This window comes from Bombina bombina, chromosome 5, assembly GCF_027579735.1.
Source record: "Bombina bombina isolate aBomBom1 chromosome 5, aBomBom1.pri, whole genome shotgun sequence".
In the NCBI taxonomy this organism is placed as follows: Eukaryota; Metazoa; Chordata; class Amphibia; order Anura; family Bombinatoridae; genus Bombina; species Bombina bombina.
The window spans coordinates 1,012,816,017-1,012,841,860 of NC_069503.1; the positions used below are offsets into that span (position 1 = coordinate 1,012,816,017).

The window sequence follows — 25,844 nt, forward strand, 5'->3', positions numbered from 1 at the left end:
AGGAGGCGACAAAGAGCACCACAGCAAAGCTGTTAATATCATTTCCCTACCCACAACACCCAGTCATTCGACCGAAGGAAAGGAAGCAACACAAGGTGCAGAGGTGCCTGAGGTTTATATAAAAAAAACGTCTGAAAATAGGGAGGGCTGTGGACTCACCGTGTCAAGAAAGAAAGAAATTCATCAGGTAAGCATACATTTAGTTTTCTTTCTTAAGACACAGTGAGTCTACGGATCAGCAATTACTGTTTGGAATCAATACCCAAGCTAGAGGACACAGATAAGGGAGGGACAAGACAGGTAACCTAAACAGAAGGCACCACAGCTCCAGAACCTTTCTCCCAAAAGAAGCCTCAGCAAAGGCAAAAGTGTCAAATGTATAGAATTTAGAAAAAGTGTGCAAAGATGACCAATTCGCAGCCTTACAGATCTGTTCTACAGAGGCCTCATTCTTGAAGGCCCAAGAAGAAGACACCACCCTGGTGGAATGAGCTGTAATTCTCGAGCAGTCTTATATGCCAAACGAATAGTACTTCTCAACCAGAGAGAAAGAGAAGTGGCAGTAGCTTTCTGACCCTTACGTTTACCAGAAAAACAAACAAACATAATGCAGAAGACTGACAAAAGTCCTTCGTAGCCTGCAGATAGAATTTAAGAGCCCGCACAACATCTAAGTTGTGCAACAAACACTCTTTATGAGAAGGATTAGGACAGAGAGAAGGAACAACAATTTACTGATTATTTCTGTCCGAAACAACCTTTGGAAGAAAACCAAACTTGGTACGGAGAACTGCCTTATCTGCATGAAATATGAGATAAGGAGAATCACACTGCAGAGCAGAGAGCTCATAAACCCTCCGAGCAGAGGAAATAGCAATAAGAAACAAAATTTTCCAAGATAAAAACGTAATATCTATGGAATGTATAGGCTCAAACTGAGCCTGTTGTAAAACTTTAAGAACCAAATTAAGGCTCTAAGGTGTAGCAACTGATTTAAACACAGGCCTGATTCTGACCAGAGCCTGACAAAAGGATTGCACATCCGGCACGTCCGCCAGATGCTTGTGCAACAGAATCGATAAAGCAGAAATCTGACCTTTAAGGGTACTGACAGATAACCCCTTCTCAAGGCCTTCCTGGAGAAAAGACAAGATCCTTGGGATCCTAACCTTACTCCAAGAATATCCCTTAGACTCACACCAATAAAGATTTACGCCATATCTTATGGTAAAGCTTTCTAGTGACAGGCTTACGAACCTGAATCATAGTCTCAATGACCAACTCAGAAAAACCAAGCTTAGCTAAAATCAAGCATTCAATCTCCAAGCAGTCAGCTTCAGAGAAACTAAATTTAGACGACGGAAGGGCCCCTGAAGGTCCTTCCTCAGCGGAAGTCTCCACGGAGGTAGAGATGACATTTCTACTAGATGCGCATACCAGATCCTGCGAGGCCATGCAGGAGCTATAAGAATCACTGATGCTCTCTCCTGCTTGATTCGAGCGATGACTCGTGGAAGGAGAGCAAACGGAGGAAATAGATATGCCAACCTGAAGTTCCAAGGAACTGCCAGAGCATCTATCAGAAAAGCTTGAGGGTCTCTCAACCTCGAGTCGTACTTTGAGAGCTTGGTGTTCTGACGAGACGCCATCAGATCCAATTCCGATAATCCCCATTTGGTTGTTAACCTGAAGAACACTTCAGGATGGAGTTCCCACACCCCGGGATGAAAAGTCTGTCTGCTCAGGAAGTCAGCTTCGCAATTGTCTACTCCTGGAATGTGGATTGCAGATAGACAACAATTGTAAGCCTCCGCCCACTGGATGATTCGTGCCACCTCCTTCATGGCTAAGGAACTCCAGTTTCCTCCTTGGTGGTTGATGTAGGCCCCTGAGGTTATGTTGTCCGCCTGGAACCTGATGTATCGGGCTAGGGCCAGCTGAAGCCAAGCCATCCGAGACTGCTCCCCAACCTAGCAGGCTGGCATCCGTGGTCACAATTACCCAAGAGGGTCTCTGGAAACACGTCCCCTGGGACAGATGTTCTTGGGACAGCCACCATAGCAGAGAGTCCCTTGCAGATTGATCCAGAACTAATCTCTGAGATAGATCTGAATAATCCCCGTTCCACTGAGCGAACATGCATAGCTGCAGAGGTCTCAAATGGAACCGAGCAAACGGAACTATGTCCATGGAAGCCACTATTAACCAGATTACCTCCATGTATAGGGCCACTGATGGTTGTGCTGCCGACTGTAGAGACCTTGGCTCTTCTGGCCTCTGTTAGTTTTTATTGATAGAGAATCTATAATAGTTCCTAATAATGTCACTCTTGTAGCTGGAACAAGAGAACCTTTCTCCAAATTGACCTTCCAACAGTGGGAACGAAGAAACGCTAACATCTTTGTATGAGATTCTGCTAGTTGCAAGGATGGAGCCTGAACCAGAATGTCGACTAGATAAGGTGCCACTGCAATTCCTCGGGCCCAAATTACTGCCAACAGAGCTCCCAGAACCTTCGAGAATACTCTGAGAGCTGTGGCGAGGCCAAATGGAAGCGCTACAAATTGAAAGTGTTTGTCTAGATAGGCAAACCTCAGATATTTGTGATGGTCCCTGTGAATGGGCACATGCAGGTACGCATCCTTCAGGTCTGTGGTTGACATGAATTGACCCTCTTGAATCAGAGGCAGGATGGAGCGGATAGTCTCCATTTTGAAGGACGGAACTCTGAGGAACTTGTTTAGAAGCTTTAGATTTAGAATGGGCCTGAAAGTCCCCTCATTTTTGGGAACCACAAACAGGTTTGAGTAACACCCGAGACCCTGTTCCTGACTTGGAAAAGGCACTATCACTCCCAAGAGGGAAAGGTCCTGAACACATTTCAAGAACGCCTTTCTTTTTATCTTGTCTACAGATAATCTTGAGAGGTGGAACCTGCCCCTGGGAGGAAAGGTTTTTAACTCTAACTTGTACCCCTGGGAAACTATGTCCACTGCCCACAGATCTGGGACATCTCTTTTGTAAGCTAGCGCGAACTGAGAGAGTCTGTCTGCCCCCCACTTGATCCGATCCCGGATCAGAGGCAAACCCTTCATGCTGACTTGGAGTAAGCTGCGGGTTTCTTGGATTGCTTTCCCTTATTCCAGGACTGACCAGGCCTACAAGAGGGCTTGGTTTGCTTCTGCTTGGAGTTTCGAAAGGAACGAAAAATTAGTCTGACTTCCCTTCATTTTGTTCTTATCTTGAGGATAAAGGATCCTTTCCGCACCATGAAATCGGAGATAATTTGTGCCAAAGCCAGTCCGAACAAGGTCTTTCCCTTGTAAGGGATTGCCAAAAGCTTCGACTTAGAAGAAACATCAGCAGACCAAGATTTAAGCCATAGCGCTCTACACGTCAAAATTGCAAAGTCAGATATTTTGGCCCCCAACTTAATGACCTGCAAGAAAGCCTAAACATTTCACCTCCTCCTTGCACCTAAGGCAAAGAGAATGACTGGGGGTTGTGGGTAGGGAAGGGATACTGAACAGCTTTGCTGTGGTGCTCTTTGCCTCCTCCTGCTGGCCAGGAGTGACATTCCCAACAGTAATTGCTAATACATGGATTCATTGTGTCTTAAGAAAGAAAGAAAAAAGCCACCTTAATATAATAGGATGGGTTCGTGGACTCTAGCTGCCAGGAAAGAAAATAATTGATCAGGTAAGCATGAATTTAGTTTTTTTCCCCAAAGGCAGGGAGAGTCCACAAATTAATTACTTTTGGGAATCCAATAGAGAGGACACAGAATGAACAGGGAGGGAAACAAGGCAGGCAGAGACCTGAAGGCACCACCGCTTAAGGCACCCTTCTCCCTAAAGAAACCTCTGCAGAGGCAGGAACATCAAAACACGAACAAATTTGGAAAGGTAAGTAAAGAGGGCCAAGAGTCGCCTTACAAATCTGCTCCATAGAAGCACGGGAAGAATGAGCCATAATCCTCTCAGGAGGCTGCTGGCCAGCTTCCTCGTAAGGCAAACAAATGACACTGCTCAGCCAAAAGGAAAGAAGTCACAGTAGCCCTCTGGCCCATTCATTTGCCAGCATACAAAACAAACTAGGATAACAAAATATCTTCAAAACACACACTACAATCCAGATAGTTTAGTAATCACTCCTTCTGAGAGGAAGGATTAGGCAAAAGGGAAGGAGACTCTGAAATATTTGGTAGGAGAATGCCATCTAATGTCCCTACAAAAAGCTCTGCAACAGGAGCGACTCACCACCCCCTGGACTACACGAACAGGAAGTGCTGCATGAAAGAGCCGATCTGGCATTGATAGGAGAGCGCAATCCGACTCAGCATGGCGAACCGCTCAGAGATAGGCCATGCCTCAGCTACGGCCTTCCACTTCCAAGCGAGCCAACCGATCGTGCCATACCCTCCACGCCAAGCAGAGGAAAAACTTGAACCCTTTTAGCACGTTGGGCTATACTCTATTTAAAGAAAATCAAAGATTAAGGGTGCTAGCCCTTGAAGATATCCACTGCTACCGTACTGGTGTATAAAGCATGCAAGATTGCGCTACCATCACACCCACTCTGAACAATAGCAAAAGAGGCATAGAGAGTGAGCAATCTCTAAAAAGCCCAAACTGAGTATCATGTAACGGGGATGTACTGATGGGCTTCCCACAAACGTTTAACCTGAAGCATCTGATGGGGCAAAAGGCGGTCTAACACTGAACCTCAAGTCTAACCCCACTGAATTAAATAAAACCTTAATAATAAAGGCTGAGATCCCAGGTCCAAATGATAAAGCGAAATAAAGGCCCCCCCAAAAAAAGTTCCCCCAAAGTGAGAACGTTGCCACCTTTATATGTGTGGAAATCAATCACCCATTACAGAAACCTCCCGATCACATCAATTACCCATTGTGAGGTTGCCGGTGGCCACCCGGTCACCCATCTGCCCTGCCCCAGAAAATCCTACCAAGTAAGAGAGAGAAAATGGGAGTTGCCTAAGAGTTTCATTGTTGTGATGCAGACACAGCCTTTCAGGTCTGACAGTCTCCATGATCCAACTGACATGGACCTGAGGAACAAAGTAAAGCAGTGTAAGCTAACACCAGTTGCCAGGTGGGAGTGTTGGCACAGATTGCTGGAAGGAGGACAGAGAATATCCCTGCGACAACCAGCAGCTAACAGCTACCAATACTCTTACTAAAAGGTTTACATGGACACAGTATTAACCCCAGTCCTATCTTGCAGGGAAGCTACCCATTCAAGGACTCAAAACCAATTATCTTCAGAGCATCAACTTCGCCTTCCTCCAAGTTACAGAGGCAAAGAATGACTGGGGGAGTAGGGGAAGTGGGAGGGATGCTTCTGGCTTTGCCATTTTTTGCCTCCTCCTGGTGGCTGGGTGTTGAGTTCCCAACAGTAGCGAATGAATTAGTGGACTCTCCCTGCTTTTGGAAAGAAAATAGATGTACAAATAACTCAACGTTAAGACTGCAAAGCTATAAACGTTTTATTTGTCAAAAGGTTTATTAAACCGAGTCATTTCTATGTTTGTGATTTGTACATGGTTTACCCAGTGAGTTCAAATTAAAACAGTATCATAAGTGAATAAATCAAGGAAACACGATTGCTCGGTTTGACAAACAAAAAATCGTGGAGTAATACACTTATGTAGTACAAGAATTTAGGATTTTAACAGGCATATAAACATATGATAGAGGTTTTCCAACATGGCATTTTGAACAACGCTCAGAAACTGAAATCTCTAACATAAATTTGATAGAGATCATAAATATTGCAGTTTTTACCTGTTTGACTGATCAGAAGATGGTCTTGGTGGAAGAGGCTCCACAGAGAACAGCTCTTCACTGCCCTGCATTGCATCTATACTTGTACTAGCGAGTGTGAACGGTGCAGTTGGCCGTGCAATACCCATTCTTACAGGAACAATAAGTGATTCAGCAACATTGCACAACTCCTCAACTGCATATGGAAGCAAAGCCTGGAAAACCCTCTTACACTTGCCAATTGGTTGTGGAATGAAATTGCTGTGGAGAAAAAAAAAAGTTACAGCAAGTTAAAATTTCTACATTGTTGAATGATTAAGTAAGGGGAGTTGATTCCAATACACATTTATCTACAAGGACAGAAAGCAACACAAAAAAAAAAAAAAAAAGGCAAAAAGTATAACACTGACTGATGTGGTTTTTAGACTGTTGTGCTCATTTCATTGTTATCCATTTTAATCCTGTTTCTGTGAGGAACCAGAATAAATCATACAATTTTCTCCAGAAGAATAAAATAAGTTTGCAGAAATAACCAAAAATGTGGGAAAAAGCTTCCCTACAAATGTATAAAAAAATAATGATGCGCATCATTTTCTGGCAATCAGGAGGATGGATGTAATTTCATTAACATTTTATGGTTTCACTATAAATATATTCACACACATACAGGGAGTGCAGAATTATTAGGCAAGTTGTATTTTTGAGGATTAATTGTATTATTGAACAACAACCATGTTCTCAATGAACCCAAAAAACTCATTAATATCAAAGCTGAATAGTTTTGGAAGTAGTTTTTAGTTTGTTTTTAGTTATAGCTATTTTAGGGGGATATCTGTGTGTGCAGGTGACTATTACTGTGCATAATTATTAGGCAACTTAACAAAAAACAAATATATACCCATTTCAATTATTTATTTTTACCAGTGAAACCAATATAACATCTCAACATTCACAAATATACATTTCTGACATTCAAAAACAAAACAAAAAACAAATCAGTGACCAATATAGCCACCTTTCTTTGCAAGGACACTCAAAAGCCTGGCATCCATGGATTCTGTCAGTGTTTTGATCTGTTCACCATCAACATTGCGTGCAGCAGCAACCACAGCCTCCCAGACACTGTTCAGAGAGGTGTACTGTTTTCCCTCCTTGTAAATCTCACATTTGATGATGGACCACAGGTTCTCAATGGGGTTCAGATCAGGTGAACAAGGAGGCCATGTCATTAGATTTTCTTCTTTTATACCCTTTCTTGCCAGCCATGCTGTGGAGTACTTGGACGCGTGTGATGGAGCATTGTCCTGCATGAAAATCATGTTTTTCTTGAAGGATGCAGACTTCTTCCTGTACCACTGCTTGAAGAAGGTGTCTTCCAGAAACTGGCAGTAGGACTGGGAGTTGAGCTTGACTCCATCCTCAACCCGAAAAGGCCCAACAAGCTCATCTTTGATGATACCAGCCCAAACCAGTACTCCACCTCCACCTTGCTGGCGTCTGAGTCGGACTGGAGCTCTCTGCCCTTTACCAATCTAGCCACGGGCCCATCCATCTGGCCCATCAAGACTCACTCTCATTTCATCAGTCCATAAAACCTTAGAAAAATCAGTCTTGAGATATTTCTTGGCCCAGTCTTGAAGTTTCAGCTTGTGTGTCTTGTTCAGTGGTGGTCGTCTTTCAGCCTTTCTTACCTTGGCCATTTCTCTGAGTATTGCACACCTTGTGCTTTTGGGCACTCCAGTGATGTTGCAGCTCTGAAATATGGCCAAACTGGTGGCAAGTGGCATCTTGGCAGCTGCACGCTTGACTTTTCTCAGTTCATGGGCAGTTATTTTGCGCCTTGGTTTTTCCACACACTTCTTGCGACCCTGTTGACTATTTTGAATGAAACGCTTGATTGTTCGATGATCACGCTTCAGAAGCTTTGCAATTTTAAGAGTGCTGCATCCCTCTGCAAGATATCTCACTATTTTTGACTTTTCTGAGCCTGTCAAGTCCTTCTTTTGACCCATTTTGCCAAAGGAAAGGAAGTTGCCTAATAATTATGCACACCTGATATAGGGTGTTGATGTCATTAGACCACACCCCTTCTCATTACAGAGATGCACATCACCTAATATGCTTAATTGGTAGTAGGCTTTCGAGCCTATACAGCTTGGAGTAAGACAACATGCATAAAGAGGATGATGTGGTCAAAATACTCATTTGCCTAATAATTCTGCACTCCCTGTATATAACATCCACCAGCTCCGTGATGTTGTCATGGAGGAGTGGAAGAGGACTCCAGTGGCAACCTGTGAAGCTCTGGTGAACTCCATGCCCAGGAGGGTTAAGGCAGTGCTGGAAAATAATGGTGGCCACACAAAATATTGACACTTTGGGCCCAATTTGGACATTTCCACTTAGGGGTGTACTCACTTTGGTTGCCAACGGTTTAGACATTAAAGTGAATGCCAATTTTGATGCTAAAGTGCCCGTTTTTTTAAAAATTTGATTAAAAACAGGGGCACTTTAATTTATCAAAATTTACATTTCACTCCTGTTGTGAAAAAAAAACAAAACTTACCTTTTAAACTTGACAGCCGCTCCAGCTTCCTCCACCCGTCGCAAAGCCTCTTCCTGGGTCTAAAATGAGGAATCCGGCTTCCTCCAATCACAGCGTTAAATCAGACATTGATTCCCCCGGGGGGAAGCCGTGATTGGAGGATGACCTATCTATCATTTCTGACGTCAGAAATGGCTTGCAACGACCAGAGGAAGCTGGAGCTGCTGTCAAGTTTAAAAGGTAAGTTTTTTTTCACAACAGGAGTGAAAAGTTAATTTTGATGAATTAAAGTGCCCCTGTTTTTAATCAAATTTTTAAAAACCGGGAACTTTAGCATCAAAATTTACATTCACTTTAATGGCTGTGTGTTGAGTGATTTTGAGGGTATAGCAAATTTACACTGTTATACAGGCTGTACACTCACTACTTTACATTGCAGCAAAGTGTCATTTCTTCAGTGTTGTCACATGAAAAGATAATAAAAACATAAATTATGCTTACCTGATAATTTCCTTTTCTTCTGATGGAAAGAGTCCACAGCTGCATTCATTACTTTTGGGAAATAAGAACTTGGCCACCAGGAGGAGGCAAAGACAACCCAGCCAAAGGCTTAAATACTCCTCCTACTCCCCTCATCCCCACAGCCATTCTGCCGAGGAACAAGAAACAGTAGAAGAAATATCCGGGTGAAAGGTGCCAGAAGAATATAAGGACGCCCCACATAAAATTACGGGTGGGGAGCTGTGGACTCTTTCCATCAGAAGAAAAGGAAATTATCAGGTAAGCATAATTTATGTTTTTCTTCTAAAATGGAAAGAGTCCACAGCTGCATTCATTACTTTTGGGAAAACAATACTCAAGCTATAGGAGGACACAATGCCAAGGCGAGAGGGTACAATAGGCGGCCCATACTGAGGGCACCAGGCCTGAACCTCTACCCAATAAAAAAAAACAGCTGAGGAAAGGCCCCAGTGACACTAACTCGCAGTTAGCCCAGAAGCCAAACTAGAGACCGCAAGCGGTCTAGACTGAGCCAACAGTCCTCCAGGATACACCCTCGCCCAACAAACGGTCCCCCACAACTCATCTCCACAAATGAAGGAGACACCAGCCGAAACCCCCAAGGGGACAAGGCAAAGGAAAACCAAGGAAACCGAAAGTTCCCCTAATACAAAAATGAACGCCTCCACGAGTGAGCCCAGCTCACAGAGATCCAATGGGGCCCAAACAGGGAAAGGAGGCCATGCCTATACCAAGCGAAACCCGGGTTAAGAGACAGAACAGACATCTCCCCAATATCCTGCAAGCATGGATGCAACAGAAGAGCCAAAGTCCTCCCTGTGTCTGGCCATAGAATACCAAAGAATGCGACAACAGGACGACACAGAGGATACTTGCGAGGAAGAAGAAGCAGTCAAGCAAGAAACAGACCGCAAAGCAACCCCCTTGCAGAGGGCATGTTCGAGGCAACCTAAGTCGCCGGATCTACACACAGGTCCCTGAAAAGGGGAACACAAAAACCTTAATCGAGGCCCTCCGAGAAGGAGAGTATACTCTCAGAACCCGAAGGAAGAGTAAACCCTCTTCTGAACAATGGAGCAAGTTGAGAAAATCTATACCCTAGCAGACTAGGATAGACTCAACAAGCTCACACATCCAGAGGAGACTGCGTGAAAACAGGTCCTTAGACCGCTCGGCCATCTTGACCTACAGACCCACACTCAGCTGGACCAACCCAGCCTTCGGGATCCAAGACAAGGAAACAAAAGAATCCCGAAACAGATACAGGAACGAGCGTAAGGATAGCACAGCCATCCCCACAGAGCACAAGTACAACTCGACTCTGAAACCGACAACAAGGCCATAGACCAAATGATCTATCAAAAGAAAGGCCCAACAAGTCTGCTTGGAGCCAGCAAGACTCCAGGGGGAACCAATCCCACCTTTCCGCCTCCCACCCAGGAGAAGCCCCAAGCAAGGACTATCTCCATAGGGAGGAGAATATCCCCTAAAGAAAAGGGATGATGCCGGAAGGGCAACAACTGTCCTCAAGGCCCAAATGCACCGTCTAATGGGAAGTGAAATTCTCAACACAGATGTCCTAGAAAAGGACCCCCCTACTAGAAGCTTGCCAAGCAGAGGCACAACCAACCCATTCGCCTGCAGAGCAAAGAATCCACAGTAACAATGGCAAGCTGACCAGGGGAATGCAAACCTCAGGCGCACCAGAAATTGGACATCCAGCGCCAGCAGCTGGGTATGAACCAACCACCCTTGAGGCTGAAAACTCTGAAAACCTGGCCAACCATGACCAGGTGAGGTAGATGGAGCAAGGACATAGCCCAAGTTCCCACTACAGTGGAACACCCCGACCAGCCCTGAGATCTAAGATTCCAAAACCACCCAAGACTGGGTCAGTAAAAAGACCAAGCAGAGCATCGGCAACCGGAAGTCTCAGGGAGAAAAAACAGGTCCGGGCACCTAATAGTTCAGGCAAACCTTACCCTAGAACTAAACACACCAACCGGCCAAAAAGCCAGAAACAAGGGTATGGATGCATATCCAGAGAATCCGGATAGCGATAAGAACTTGAAAGCTCCGACCAAAGGGAGGAACCACCCCTAACTAAAGTGCAAGGCTCCAAGAAGCAAGGCTAGAAGTCGTATGAAGATAATTCTAAGAGCCTCAGGACAACCAAGGGATACCTCTAGGTCCAACAAATCCTACTAGCAAGGCCAAGTCTCCCCAACAACTCTGCACAAGCAGAGAACACAAGGAAGAAAACAGAATTTATGCTTACCTGATAAATTACTTTCTCCAACGGTGTGTCCGGTCCACGGCGTCATCCTTACTTGTGGGAATATCTCTTCCCCAACAGGAAATGGCAAAGAGTCCCAGCAAAGCTGGCCATATAGTCCCACCTAGGCTCTGCCCACCCCAGTCATTCGACCGACGGACAGGAGGAAAAATATAGGAGAAACCATATGGTACTGTGGTGACCGTAGTTAGAGAAAATAATTCATCAGACCTGATTAAAAAACCAGGGCGGGCCATGGACCGGACACACCGTTGGAGAAAGTAATTTATCAGGTAAGCATAAATTCTGTTTTCTCCAACATTGGTGTGTCCGGTCCACGGCGTCATCCTTACTTGTGGGAACCAATACCAAAGCTTTAGGACACGGATGAAGGGAGGGAGCAAATCAGGTTACCTAAACGGAAGGCACCACGGCTTGCAAAACCTTTCTCCCAAAAATAGCCTCCGAAGAAGCAAAAGTATCAAATTTGTAAAATTTGGCAAAAGTGTGCAGTGAAGACCAAGTCGCTTCCTTACATATCTGATCAACAGAAGCCTCGTTCTTGAAAGCCCATGTGGAAGCCACAGCCCTAGTGGAGTAAGCTGTGATTCTTTCAGGAGGCTGCCGTCCGGCAGTCTCGTAAGCCAATCGGATGATGCTTTTAAGCCAAAAGGAAAGAGAGGTAGAAGTCGCTTTTTGACCTCTCCTTTTACCAGAATATACGACAAACAGAGAAGATGTTTGTCTGAAATCTTTTGTAGCTTCTAAATAGAATTTTAGAGCACGGACTATGTCCAAATTGTGTAACAAACGTTCCTTCTTTGAAACTGGATTCGGACACAAAGAAGGTACAACTATCTCCTGGTTAATATTTTTGTTAGAAACAACCTTTGGAAGGAAACCAGGCTTAGTACGCAAAACTACCTTATCTGCATGGAACACCAGATAGGGCGGAGAACACTGCAGAGCAGATAACTCTGAAACTCTAATAGCAGAAGAAATAGCAACCAAAAACAAAACTTTCCAAGATAACAACTTAATATCTATGGAATGTAAAGGTTCAAACGGAACCCCTTGAAGAACTGAAAGAACTAGATTTAAACTCCAGGCAGGAGTCAAAGGTCTGTAAACAGGCTTGATCCTAACCAGAGCCTGAACAAATGCTTGAACATCTGGCATAGCTGCCAGTCGTTTGTGTAGTAAGACAGATAAAGCAGAAATCTGTCCCTTTAACTCGCAGATAATCCTTTATCCAAACCTTCTTGCAGAAAGGAAAGAATCTTAGGAATTTTTACCTTATTCCAAGGGAATCCCTTGGATTCACACCAGCAGATATATCTTTTCCATATCTTATGGTAAATCTTTCTAGTTACCGGTTTTCTGGCCTGAACCAGAGTATCAATCACTGAATCTGAAAACCCACGCTTTGATAGAATCAAGCGTTCAATCTCCAAGCCGTCAGCTGGAGGGAGACCAGATTTGGATGTTCGAATGGACCCTGAACAAGAAGGTCCTGTCTCAAAGGTAGCTTCCATGGTGGAACCGATGACATATTCACCAGGTCTGCATACCAAGTCCTGCGTGGCCACGCAGGAGCTATCAAGATCACCGAGACCCTCTCTTGTTTGATCCTGGCTACCAGCCTGGGAATGAGAGGAAACGGTGGGAACACATAAGCTAGGTTGAAGGTCCAAGGCGCTACTAGTGCACCCACTAGAGTCACCTTGGGATCCCTGGATCTGGACCCGTAGCAAGGAACCTTGAAGTTCTGACGAGACGCCATCAGATCCATGTCTGGAATGCCCCATAATTGAGTCAACTGGGCAAAAATCTCCGGGTGGAGTTCCCACTCCCCCGGATGGAATGTCTGACGACTCAGATAATCCGCTTCCCAGTTTTCCACACCTGGGATGTGGATCGCAGATAGATGGCAGGAGTGATTCTCCGCCCATTGTATTATTTTGGTTACTTCTTTCATCGCCAGGGAACTCCTTGTTCCCCCCTGATGATTGATATACGCAACAGTCGTCATGTTGTCTGATTGGAATCTTATGAATCTGGCCTTTGCAAGCTGAGGCCAAGCCCTGAGAGCATTGTTCCAGAATGTTTATCGGGAGAAGAGACTCTTCCCGAGACCACAGTCCCTGAGCTTTCAGGGATTCCCAGACCGCACCCCAGCCCACTAGACTGGCATCGGTTGTGACAATGACCCACACTGGTCTGCGGAAGCTCATTCCCTGGGATAGGTGGTCCAGGGATATCCACCAACGGAGTGAATCTCTGGTCTTCTGATCTACTTGAATCACTGGAGACAAATCTGTATAGTCCCCATTCCACTGTTTCAGCATGCACAGTTGTAATGGTCTTAGATGAATTCGCGCAAAAGGAACTATGTCCATTGCTGCAACCATCAACCCTACTACTTCCATGCAGAGCTATGGAAGGACGTGGAACAGAATGAAGAACTTGACAAGCGCTTAGAAGTTTTGACTTTCTGACATCTGTCAGAAAGATCCTCATTTCTAAGGAATCTATTATTGTTCCCAGGAAGGGAAATCTTGTTGACGGAGACAGAGAACTTTTTTCTATGTTCACCTTCCATCCGTGAGATCTGAGAAAGGCCAGAACGATGTCTGTATGAGCCTTTGCTTTTGAAAGGGACGACGCTTGTATTAGAATGTCGTCCAAGTATGGTACTACTGCAATGCCCCTCGGTCTTAGAACCGCTAGAAGGGACCCGAGTACCTTTGTGAAAATCCTTGGAGCAGTGGCTAATCCGAATGGGAGGGCCACAAACTGGTAATGTTTGTCCAGAAAGGCGAACCTTAGGAACTGATGATGTTCTTTGTGGATAGGAATATGTAGGTACGCATCCTTTAGATCCACGGTAGTCATAAATTGACCTTCCTGGATAGTGGGTAGAATCGTTTGAATGGTTTCCATTTTGAACGATGGTACCCTGAGAAATTTGTTTAGGATCTTTAAATCCAGAATTGGTCTGAAGGTTCCCTCTTTTTTGGGAACTACGAACAGATTTGAGTAAAATCCCATTCCTTGTTCCTTCATTGGAACTGGGTGTATCACTCCCATCTTTAGCAGGTCTTCTACACAATGTAAGAACGCCTGTCTCTTTATTTGGTTTGAGGATAAGTGAGACATGTGGAACCTTCCCCTTGGGGGTAGTTCCTTGAATTCCAGAAGATAACCCTGAGAAACTATTTCTAGCGTCCAGGGATCCTGAACATCTCTTGCCCAAGCCTGAGCAAAGAGAGAGAGTCTGCCCCCCACAAGATCCGGTCCCGGATCGGGGGCTCGCTGACCAAGACTTTAGCCAAAGCGCTCTGCGCGCCACAATTGCAAACCCTGAATTTTTCGCCGCTAATCTAGCTAATTGCAAAGCGGCATCTAAAATAAAAGAGTTAGCCAACTTAAGTGCGTGAACTCTGTCCATAACCACCTCATATGGAGTCTCTCTACTGAGCGACTTTTCTAGTTCCTCGAACCAGAACCACGCTGCTGTAGTGACAGGAACAATGCACGAAATGGGTTGTAGAAGGTAACCTTGCTGTACAAAAATCTTTTTAAGCAAACCTTCCAATTTTTTATCCATAGGATCTTTGAAAGCACAACTATCTTCGATAGGAATAGTAGTGCGCTTGTTTAGAGTAGAAACTGCCCCCTCGACCTTAGGGACTGTCTGCCATAAGTCCTTTCTGGGGTCGACCATAGGAACTAATTTCTTAAATATAAGAGGGGGAACAAAAGGTATGCCGGGCTTCTCCCACTCCTTATTCACTATGTCCGCCACCCGCATGGGTATAGGAAAAGCGTCGGGGTGCACCGGAACCTCTAGGAACTTGTCCATCTTGCATAATTTTTCTGGAATTAACAAGTTGTCACAATCATCCAGAGTAGATGACACCTCCTTAAGCAGTGCGCGAAGATGTTCTAATTTAAATTTAAATGTCACAACATCAGGTTCAGCCTGTTGAGAAATTTTTCCTGATTTTGAAATTTCCCCATCTGACAAAACCTCCCTCATGGCCCCTTCAGATTGGTTTGAGGGTATGACAGAACAATTATCATCAGCGCCCTCCTGCTCTTCAGTGTTTAAAACAGAGCAATCGCGCTTTCTCTGATATGCAGGCATTTTGGATAAAATATTTGCTATGGAGTTATCCATTACAGCCGTCAATTGTTGCATGGTAATAAGCATTGGCGCGCTAGAAGTACTAGGGGCCTCCTGCGTGGGCAAAACTGGCGTAGACACAGAAGGAGATGATGTAGAACCATGTCTACTCCCTTCATCTGATGAATCATCTTGGGCAATTTCATTATCTGTGGCAGTACTGTCCTTACTTTGTTTGGACGCTATGGCACAATTATCACACAATTTTGAAGGGGGAGACACATTGGCTTTCATACATAAAGAACATAGCTTATCTGAAGGCACAGACATGTTAAACAGGCTTAAACTTGTCAATAAAGCACAAAAACCGTTTTAAAACAAAACCGTTACTGTCTCTTTAAATTTTAAACAGAGCCCACTTTATTACTGAATATGTGAAAATATATGAAGGAATTGTTCAAAATTTACCAAAATTTCACCACAGTGTCTTAAAGCATTAAAAGTATTGCACACCAATTTTCAGAGCTTTAACCCTTAAAATAACGAAACCGGAGCCGGTTACAGATTTAACCCCTATACAGTCCCAGCTACAGCCTTTGCTGTGACTTTACCAAGCCCAGAGGGGAATACGATACCAAATGACGCCTTCTAGGAACTTTTCCAACTACTCTCAGGTCCTCACACATGCATCTGCATGTCTTGTACTCAAAAACAACTGCGCAGTAATGGCGCGAAAATGAGGCTCAGCCTACAACTGGGAAGGCCCTTCCTGACTGGAAAAGGTGTCTAACATAGTGCCTGACGTTAAAAAACGTTCCCCAAGTTTATAAGTGTGAATTATCAGCATAAACATGTATAAAATGTCCAAATAAAGCAATCTATTTAGCCCATAAAAGTGTCTACCAGTTTTATAGCCCATATTAAGCCCTTTATTCTGTTTGAGACTAAGAAAATGGCTTACCGGTCCCCATGAGGGGAAATGACAGCCTTCCAGCATTACACAGTCTTGTTAGAAATATGGCTAGTCATACCTTAAGCAGAAAAGTCTGCTAACTGTTTCCCCCAACTGAAGTTACTTCATCTCAACAGTCCTATGTGGAAACAGCAATCGATTTTAGTTACTGTCTGCTAAAATCATCTTCCTCTCACAAACAGAAATCTTCATCTTTTTCTGTTTCAGAGTAAATAGTACATACCAGCACTATTTTAAAATAACAAACTCTTGATAGTAGAATAAAAAACTACAACTAAAACACCACATACTCTTAACCATCTCCGTGGAGATGTTGCCTGTGCAACGGCAAAGAGAATGACTGGGGTGGGTGGAGCCTAGGAGGGACTATATGGCCAGCTTTGATGGGACTCTTTGCCATTTCCTGTTGGGGAAGAGATATTCCCACAAGTAAGGATGACGCCGTGGACCGGACACACCAATGTTGGAGAAAAGGCACTAAGCCTACCCAGCTCCGGAAAACACAAAGCTAAACAAAAGTCCTCACAGGGAACAACCACCACCCCGGAAGCACAGATCCCTAAAAGGAGATCCACTCAACCGGAGGCAATGGAAGACGACCCAAAGGCCTCTTATAACTCAGTCAAGAGTAAGAGCTGCAACTAGATATACTAGAAACAGCTATGCATACACCTGCAACAGGTTTCAAACTGCAACCTTCCGCATGCTAGACAGCTATGTTGTACAAGCTGTTGGATCAAGCCCAAAAGGACACATCCAGAGGCCCAAAAATGAAGGCCAAACCATTCAATACCGGTAAGGGACATTAAGCTCTCCCACCCTCCACCACATGGGGGAGGAAACCAAGTTCTGATGAAATCAGATGTCAGAGTGACGCAGCGGAAAAACTCCCCTGCCATCTATGACTGAAGGCTATAAGGACTGAAACAATCCATTCCACATCACGGACCCACAGGTCCTCTCGAATGCTTAGTTGAACATGAAAAACAATGATAACCTGAGCACTCTGCTCTTCTACCGAACCAGCCGAGCAGAACAGCGCCACGTGTCTGAACAGCTGCAAAACCAAACAAACCCGACAGGACCATCATCCTGCACCTAGGGTCCCAACCGGTAAATTCTCCATTGTAGGGGAAAAAACAGAAGACATTTTTAACAGAGGACTAACATGTCCAACAACTTCTGAAGAAGTAATAAAGAGTATTAATCCCAGAAGGTTCCCAAAGGAAACAAAAACAAATAAAAAGACATCCCATCGGATATAAATATAATATAAGGCAACCCGGAGGTTAATGCCCAAAAGACACGGGCCTACCCGCAGGACCAGCCAAACGGAGCCCTATCTCACAAAACTGGGAAAGATCTCAACAAATGACAATCAGGAGATTACTTCATCCCCACATGTCTAATGAGGTGCATGATTCAAATTATCAGACTGAAAGTCCCCGTATCTGGTAACGATAGGGTCATTCAATAACTGAAAAACATGTCTGAGCAACACACAAAGGTGCGCAATCCTGTAACGGAAGGCACAAAACTCAGGGACAGAAACCCCTGCGGCGGAAGACCCGGGACAATAGGGCACAAGCACATTCTCAAAGAAACGTCTGGACTCTGCAGAAGAACAATCGCCAATATTATGTCGAAGCGAAAACATGCTGCAAACTCCGGGGAATACACGCCACGCTGCATGGAGGAACCATAAACTGGGTTACCCGCATGTGCAGAAGTATAATTTGGTAGGGAACTCGCCTCTCAGAGGACAGGACCCCCAGAGGCAGACGGCTCAGTAGTCCCTTGATTCCCCGAGCCCGAGGAACGAGGCGCTCTGAAATGGCATACGAAACAAAACTGGTCGACAGGCGTCAACGAGGCCACTCCGGATTCATCACCAGACGCAGAATCTAAAATCAAAATAGTCTCAGTATCAGAATCCTCTGTAACTGAATCTAAAATTAACACAGTCTCAGCATCAGAATCCTCCATAGCTGGATAGAAGATATTTAAATATGGACTAAAGTAGTGAAAACTAAAACGGCACCTGACACCCCCAATGGCTGGGGCACTCACCACCTCCTATGACTAGACCCCTGGGGACTAGAAAATTTCCTTCGACACGAGGTCGGGAATGCAGAAATGGAACAGAACGTAGCCACGTACGAACACAAGGTGAATCGTACAGTCCAAACAAGCACGCCCAACCAAAAGGCTGCGTCACTTCCAAAGTCCTCAATGTTCCAACCACGAGCCCAGTAAACATCGCACATAAGCAGGTTGAATCACATAACATGATTATAAAACCTCCCCTGTTCAATAACCCCCCTCAGGAGATATTAACCCTCAATTCCAAGATACTAAAAGAGACTCACTGAGACCATTATGTATAGTTAGACCCGCAAGGTGGTAGTCTCTCTGGAAACATTCACATTACAGAACATTGCAAATAAAATAAAATTAAACTATCTTACCGGAATCTACGCCGTGAAACTCCCTGCATATCCGGACTCTAACTTTCATCCAAGCCCTCACTGAGAGACTGACAGGACTACTTAAAACTCCTGTCCCATGCCGAAGAGTACTACAAAAACAAAAATTAAAAATTCTAAAACTTTTCTGCCATCCTCCTGGGACAAAGGCAAAGAGTGACTGGGGGATGAGGGGAGTGGAAGGAGTATTTAAGCCTTTGGCTGGGTTGTCTTTGCCTCCTCCTGGTGGCCAGGCTCTTATTTCCCAAAAGTAATGAATGCAGCTGTGGACTCTTTCCATTTAAGAAGAAAATATTTACAAAAATGTGAGGGGTGTACTCACTTTTGTGAGATACTGTATATATATATATATATATCAAAAAGAAATAAAAGGTTAGCGCTGCAGAGTATAAAATGAAAAAAACAAACAAGTGTCGACGCTCCAAGCAACATCCGTGGCTCCGACTGTTGAACCGGAAAACATAATTTATGTAAGAACTTACCTGATAAATTCATTTCTTTCATATTAGCAAGAGTCCATGAGCTAGTGACGTATGGGATATACATTCCTACCAGGAGGGGCAAAGTTTCCCAAACCTCAAAATGCCTATAAATACACCCCTCACCACACCCACAATTCAGTTTAACGAATAGCCAAGAAGTGGGGTGATAAAAAAAAAGCGAAAGCATATAAAATAAGGAATTGGAATAATTGTGCTTTATACAAAAATCATAACCACCACAAAAAAAGGGCGGGCCTCATGGACTCTTGCTAATATGAAAGAAATGAATTTATCAGGTAAGTTCTTACATAAATTATGTTTTCTTTCATGTAATTAGCAAGAGTCCATGAGCTAGTGACGTATGGGATAATGACTACCCAAGATGTGGATCTTTCCACACAAGAGAGTCACTAGAGAGGGAGGGATAAAATAAAGACAGCCAATTCCTGCTGAAAATAATCCACACCCAAAATAAAGTTTAACGAAAAACATAAGCAGAAGATTCAAACTGAAACCGCTGCCTGAAGTACTTTTCTACCAAAAACTGCTTCAGAAGAAGAAAATACATCAAAATGGTAGAATTTAGTAAAAGTATGCAAAGAGGACCAAGTTGCTGCTTTGCAGATCTGGTCAATCGAAGCTTCATTCCTAAACGCCCAGGAAGTAGAAACTGACCTAGTAGAATGAGCTGTAATTCTCTGAGGCGGAGTTTTACCCGACTCAACATAGGCAAGATGAATTAAAGATTTCAACCAAGATGCCAAAGAAATGGCAGAAGCTTTCTGGCCTTTTCTAGAACCGGAAAAGATAACAAATAGACTAGAAGTCTTACGAAAAGATTTCGTAGCTTCAACATAATATTTCAAAGCTCTAACAACATCCAAAGAATGCAACGATTTCTCCTTAGAATTCTTAGGATTAGGACATAATGAAGGAACCACAATTTCTCTACTAATGTTGTTGGAATTCACAACTTTAGGTAAAAATTCAAAAGAAGTTCGCAACACCGCCTTATCCTGATGAAAAATCAGAAAAGGAGACTCACAAGAAAGAGCAGATAATTCAGAAACTCTTCTGGCAGAAGAGATGGCCAAAAGGAACAAAACTTTCCAAGAAAGTAATTTAATGTCCAATGAATGCATAGGTTCAAACGGAGGAGCTTGAAGAGCTCCCAGAACCAAATTCAAACTCCAAGGAGGAGAAATTGACTTAATGACAGGTTTTATACGAACCAAAGCTTGTACAAAACAATGAATATCAGGAAGAATAGCAATCTTTCTGTGAAAAAGAACAGAAAGAGCAGAGATTTGTCCTTTCAAAGAACTTGCGGACAAACCCTTATCTAAACCATCCTGAAGAAACTGTAAAATTCTCGGTATTCTAAAAGAATGCCAGGAAAAATGATGAGAAAGACACCAAGAAATATAAGTCTTCCAGACTCTATAATATATCTCTCGAGATACAGATTTACGAGCCTGTAGCATAGTATTAATCACAGAGTCAGAGAAACCTCTTTGACCAAGAATCAAGCGTTCAATCTCCATACCTTTAAATTTAAGGATTTCAGATCCTGATGGAAAAAAGGACCTTGTGACAGAAGGTCTGGTCTTAACGGAAGAGTCCACGGTTGGCAAGAGGCCATCCGGACAAGATCCGCATACCAAAACCTGTGAGGCCATGCCGGAGCTACCAGCAGAACAAACGAGCATTCCTTCAGAATCTTGGAGATTACTCTTGGAAGAAGAACTAGAGGCGGAAAGATATAGGCAGGATGATACTTCCAAGGAAGTGATAATGCATCCACTGCCTCCGCCTGAGGATCCCGGGATCTGGACAGATACCTGGGAAGTTTCCTGTTTAGATGGGACGCCATCAGATCTATTTCTGGAAGTTCCCACATTTGAACAATCTGAAGAAATACCTCTGGGTGAAGAGACCATTCGCCCGGATGCAACGTTTGGCGACTGAGATAATCCGCTTCCCAATTGTCTACACCTGGGATATGAACCGCAGAGATTAGACAGGAGCTGGATTCCGCCCAAACCAAAATTCGAGATACTTCTTTCATAGCCAGAGGACTGTGAGTCCCTCCTTGATGATTGATGTATGCCACAGTTGTGACATTGTCTGTCTGAAAACAAATGAACGATTCTCTCTTCAGAAGAGGCCAAAACTGAAGAGCTCTGAAAATTGCACGGAGTTCCAAAATATTGATCGGTAATCTCACCTCCTGAGATTCCCAAACTCCTTGTGCCGTCAGAGATCCCCACACAGCTCCCCAACCTGTGAGACTTGCATCTGTTGAAATTACAGTCCAGGTCGGAAGCACAAAAGAAGCCCCCTGAATTAAACAATGGTGATCTGTCCACCATGTTAGAGAGTGTCGAACAATCTGTTTTAAAGATATTAATTGAGATATCTTCGTGTAATCCTTGCACCATTGCTTCAGCATACAGAGCTGAAGAGGTCGCATGTGAAAACGAGCAAAGGGGATCGCGTCCGATGCAGCAGTCATAAGACCTAGAATTTCCATGCATAAGGCTACCGAAGGGAATGATTGTGACTGAAGGTTTCGACAAGCTGCAATCAACTTTAGACGTCTCTTGTCTGTTAAAGACAGAGTCATGGACACTGAATCCATCTGGAAACCCAGAAAAGTTACCCTTGTCTGAGGAATCAAAGAACTTTTTGGTAAATTGATCCTCCAACCATGATCTTGAAGAAACAACACAAGTCGATTCGTATGAGATTCTGCTAAATGTAAAGACTGAGCAAGTACCAAGATATCGTCCAAATAAGGAAATACCACAATACCCTGTTCTCTGATTACAGACAGCAGGGCACCGAGAACCTTTGTAAAAATTCTTGGAGCTGTAGCTAGGCCAAACGGCAGAGCCACAAATTGGTAATGCTTGTCCAGAAACGAGAATCTCAGGAACTGATAATGATCTGGATGAATCGGAATATGCAGATATGCATCCTGTAAATCTATTGTGGACATATAATTCCCTTGCTGAACAAAAGGTAAGATAGTCCTTACAGTTACCATCTTGAACGTTGGTATCCTTACATAACGATTCAATATTTTTAGATCCAGAACTGGTCTGAAAGAATTCTCCTTCTTTGGTACAATGAAGAGATTTGAATAAAACCCCATCCCCTGTTCCGGAACTGGAACTGGCATAATTACTCCAGTCAACTCTAGATCTGAAACACATTTCAAAAATGCTTGAGCTTTTACTGGATTTACTGGGACACGGGAAAGAAAAAATCTCTTTGCAGGAGGTCTCAACTTGAAACCAATTCTGTACCCTTCTGAAACAATGCTCTGAATCCAAAGATTGTGAACAGAATTGATCCAAATTTCCTTGAAAAAACGTAACCTGCCCCCTACCAGCTGAGCTGGAATGAGGGCCGCACCTTCATGTGGACTTAGAAGCAGGCTTTGCCTTTCTAGCTGGCTTGGATTTATTCCAGACTGGAGATGGTCTCCAAACTGAAACTGCTCCTGAGGATGAAGGATCAGGCTTTTGTTCTTTGTTGAAACGAAAGGAACGAAAACAATTATTAGCCCTGTTTTTACCTTTAGATTTTTTATCCTGTGGTAAAAAAGTTCCTTTCCCACCAGTAACAGTTGAAATAATGGAATCCAACTGAGAACCAAATAATTTGTTACCCTGGAAAGAAATGGAAAGTAAAGTTGATTTAGAAGCCATATCAGCATTCCAAGTTTTAAGCCATAAAGCTCTTCTAGCTAAAATAGCTAGAGACATAAACCTGACATCAACTCTGATAATATCAAAAATGGCATCACAGATAAAATTATTAGCATGCTGAAGAAGAATAATAATATCATGAGAATCACGATGTGTTACTTGTTGCGCTAAAGTTTCCAACCAAAAAGTTGAAGCTGCAGCAACATCAGCCAAATATATAGCAGGTCTAAGAAGATTACCTGAACACAGATAAGCTTTTCTTAGAAAGGATTCAATTTTCCTATCTAGAGGATCCTTAAACGAAGTACCATCTGACGTAGGAATAGTAGTACGTTTAGCAAGGGTAGAAATAGCCCCATCAACTTTAGGGATCTTGTCCCAAAATTCTAATCTGTCAGACGGCACAGGATATAATAGCTTAAAACGTTTAGAAGGAGTAAATGAATTACCCAAATTATCCCATTCTTTGGAAATTACTGCAGAAATAGCATTAGGAACAGGAAAAACTTCTGGAATAACCACAGGAGCTTTAAATACCTTATCTAAACGTTTAGAATTAGTATCAAGAGGACCAGAATCCTCTATTTCTAAAGCAATTAGTACTTCTTTAAGTAAAGAACGAATAAATTCCATTTTAAATAAATATGAAGATTTATCAGCATCAACCTCTGAGACAGAATCCTCTGAACCAGAGGAATCATCAGAATCAGAATGATTATGTTCATTTAAAAATTCATCTGTAGGGAGAGAAGTTTTAAAAGATTTTTTACGTTTACTAGAAGGAGAAATAACAGACATAGCCTTCTTTATGGATTCAGAAACAAAATCTCTTATATTATCAGGAACATTCTGCACCTTAGATGTTTAAGGAACTGCAACAGGCAATGGTACTTTACTAAAGGAAATATTATCTGCTTTAACAAGTTTGTCATGACAATCAATACAAACAACAGCTGGAGGAATAGCTACCAAAAGTTTACAGCAGATACACTTAGCTTTGGTAGATTCAGCACTTGACAGCGATTTTCCTGTAGTATCTTCTGACTCAGATGCAACGTGAGACATCTTGCAATATGTAAGAGAAAAAACAACATATATATAAAGCAAAATTAATCAAATTCCTTAAATGACAGTTTCAGGAATGGGAAAAAATGCCAAAGAACAAGCTTCTAGCAACCAGAAGCAATAAAAAATGAGACTAAAATAATGTGGAGACAAAAGCGACGCCCATATTTTTTCGCGCCAAATAAGACGCCCACATTATTTGGCGCCTAAATGCTTTTTGGCGCCAAAAATGACGTCACATCCGGAACGCCGACATTTTTGGCGCAAAATAACGTCAAAAAAATGACGCAACTTCCGGCGACACGTATGACGCCGGAAACGGAAATAGAATTTTTGCGCCAAAAAAGTCCGCGCCAAGAATGACGCAATAAAATGAAGCATTTTCAGCCCCCGCGAGCCTAACAGCCCACAGGGAAAAAGTCAAATTTTAAGGTAAGAAAAATGTTAAATTAAAATGCATTATCCCAAATATGAAACTGACTGTCTGAAAATAAGGAAAGTTGAACATTCTGAGTCAAGGCAAATAAATGTTTGAATACATATATTTAGAACTTTATAAACAAAGTGCCCAACCATAGCTTGGAGTGTCACAGAAAATAAGACTTACTTACCCCAGGACACTCATCTACATATAGCAGATAGCCAAACCAGTACTGAAACGAGAATCAGCAGAGGTAATGGTATATATAAGAGTATATCGTCGATCTGAAAAGGGAGGTAAGAGATGAATCTCTACGACCGATAACAGAGAACCTATGAAATAGACCCCGTAGAAGGAGATCACTGCATTCAAATAGGCAATACTCTCCTCACATCCCTCTGACATTCACTGCACGCTGAGAGGAAAACCGGGCTCCAACTTGCTGCGGAGCGCATATCAACGTAGAATCTAGCACAAACTTACTTCACCACCTCCATCGGAGGCAAAGTTTGTAAAACTGAATTGTGGGTGTGGTGAGGGGTGTATTTATAGGCATTTTGAGGTTTGGGAAACTTTGCCCCTCCTGGTAGGAATGTATATCCCATACGTCACTAGCTCATGGACTCTTGCTAATTACATGATAGAAATAGTACCGGTAAGGTGATCCACTCTGCTCACATAGACGGAGTGCCGTAGCGGTGGCGAAACCAAGCCACAATAGACAAAAGATACCCAACATGTCCACAGCGGTTGTTGCTGTCATACTTTTAAATCTCTACATGATTAAAGTTCCTGTTTTTACCTGGATTACTCGTTGTAGTGCCTGCTTTCCTGTTGGGTATCTTATAAAATGAAAAACCTAATGTTGAAATACAATAAATATATTAAGTACAAATTATTAAAGATACCATAAAAACAAAAATAAAAAAGTCCATAAACACATAGGTAAAGTAATAAGCCAGGAGCAAAGTTGTGTATATTCCAAGTGTTCCCAGGAAATCTTCAAATACAGTTCCCCCAAGGGTGTAAACTTACTTGAAGAACCCTCAATCCATATGAGGTAAGTAATGACGTAATCACCATCCAATCCCCCTGATTCAGCAAGCCACTGCTTTCAGATGCGAGTCTTCTATAGCTCCTGAAGTATCCGTAGTTAGAAACTTTCAGACCTCCTCTCCTCCAATGATAATAAAGCTTCCCAGATGCTCATATAAAGCAAGGAGAAAGAAGGAACACTGATTGTGGTTTTAAAGTTTAAATAAACGTTATCACACTAACAGTGAAAAATTACTGACAAAGGAGACCTCAATAAATGAGGTAAATTTTCAGCAAAACACCAAAGAACTGTGGCATACAATCAAGTCAGTTGGGATGCAGTATAATTAGGAAGTCAGTAAGATCCTTACGCGTTTCAAAGGCCTGGGTGACTTTCGTCTGCCTTCTTC

General features: G+C 43.1%; 1 protein-coding gene across 1 annotated transcript in view; it reads right to left on the bottom strand.

The window, feature by feature from the left end:
* Window positions 1-25,844, bottom strand: part of UBR5 (ubiquitin protein ligase E3 component n-recognin 5) — an 877,374-nt gene that overhangs the window by 206,087 nt on the left and 645,443 nt on the right. The window contains exon 29 of the mRNA XM_053715922.1: window positions 5,807-6,046. Coding sequence (XP_053571897.1) covers window positions 5,807-6,046 — 240 coding nt within the window. The remainder of the gene's footprint in view (window positions 1-5,806; window positions 6,047-25,844) is intronic.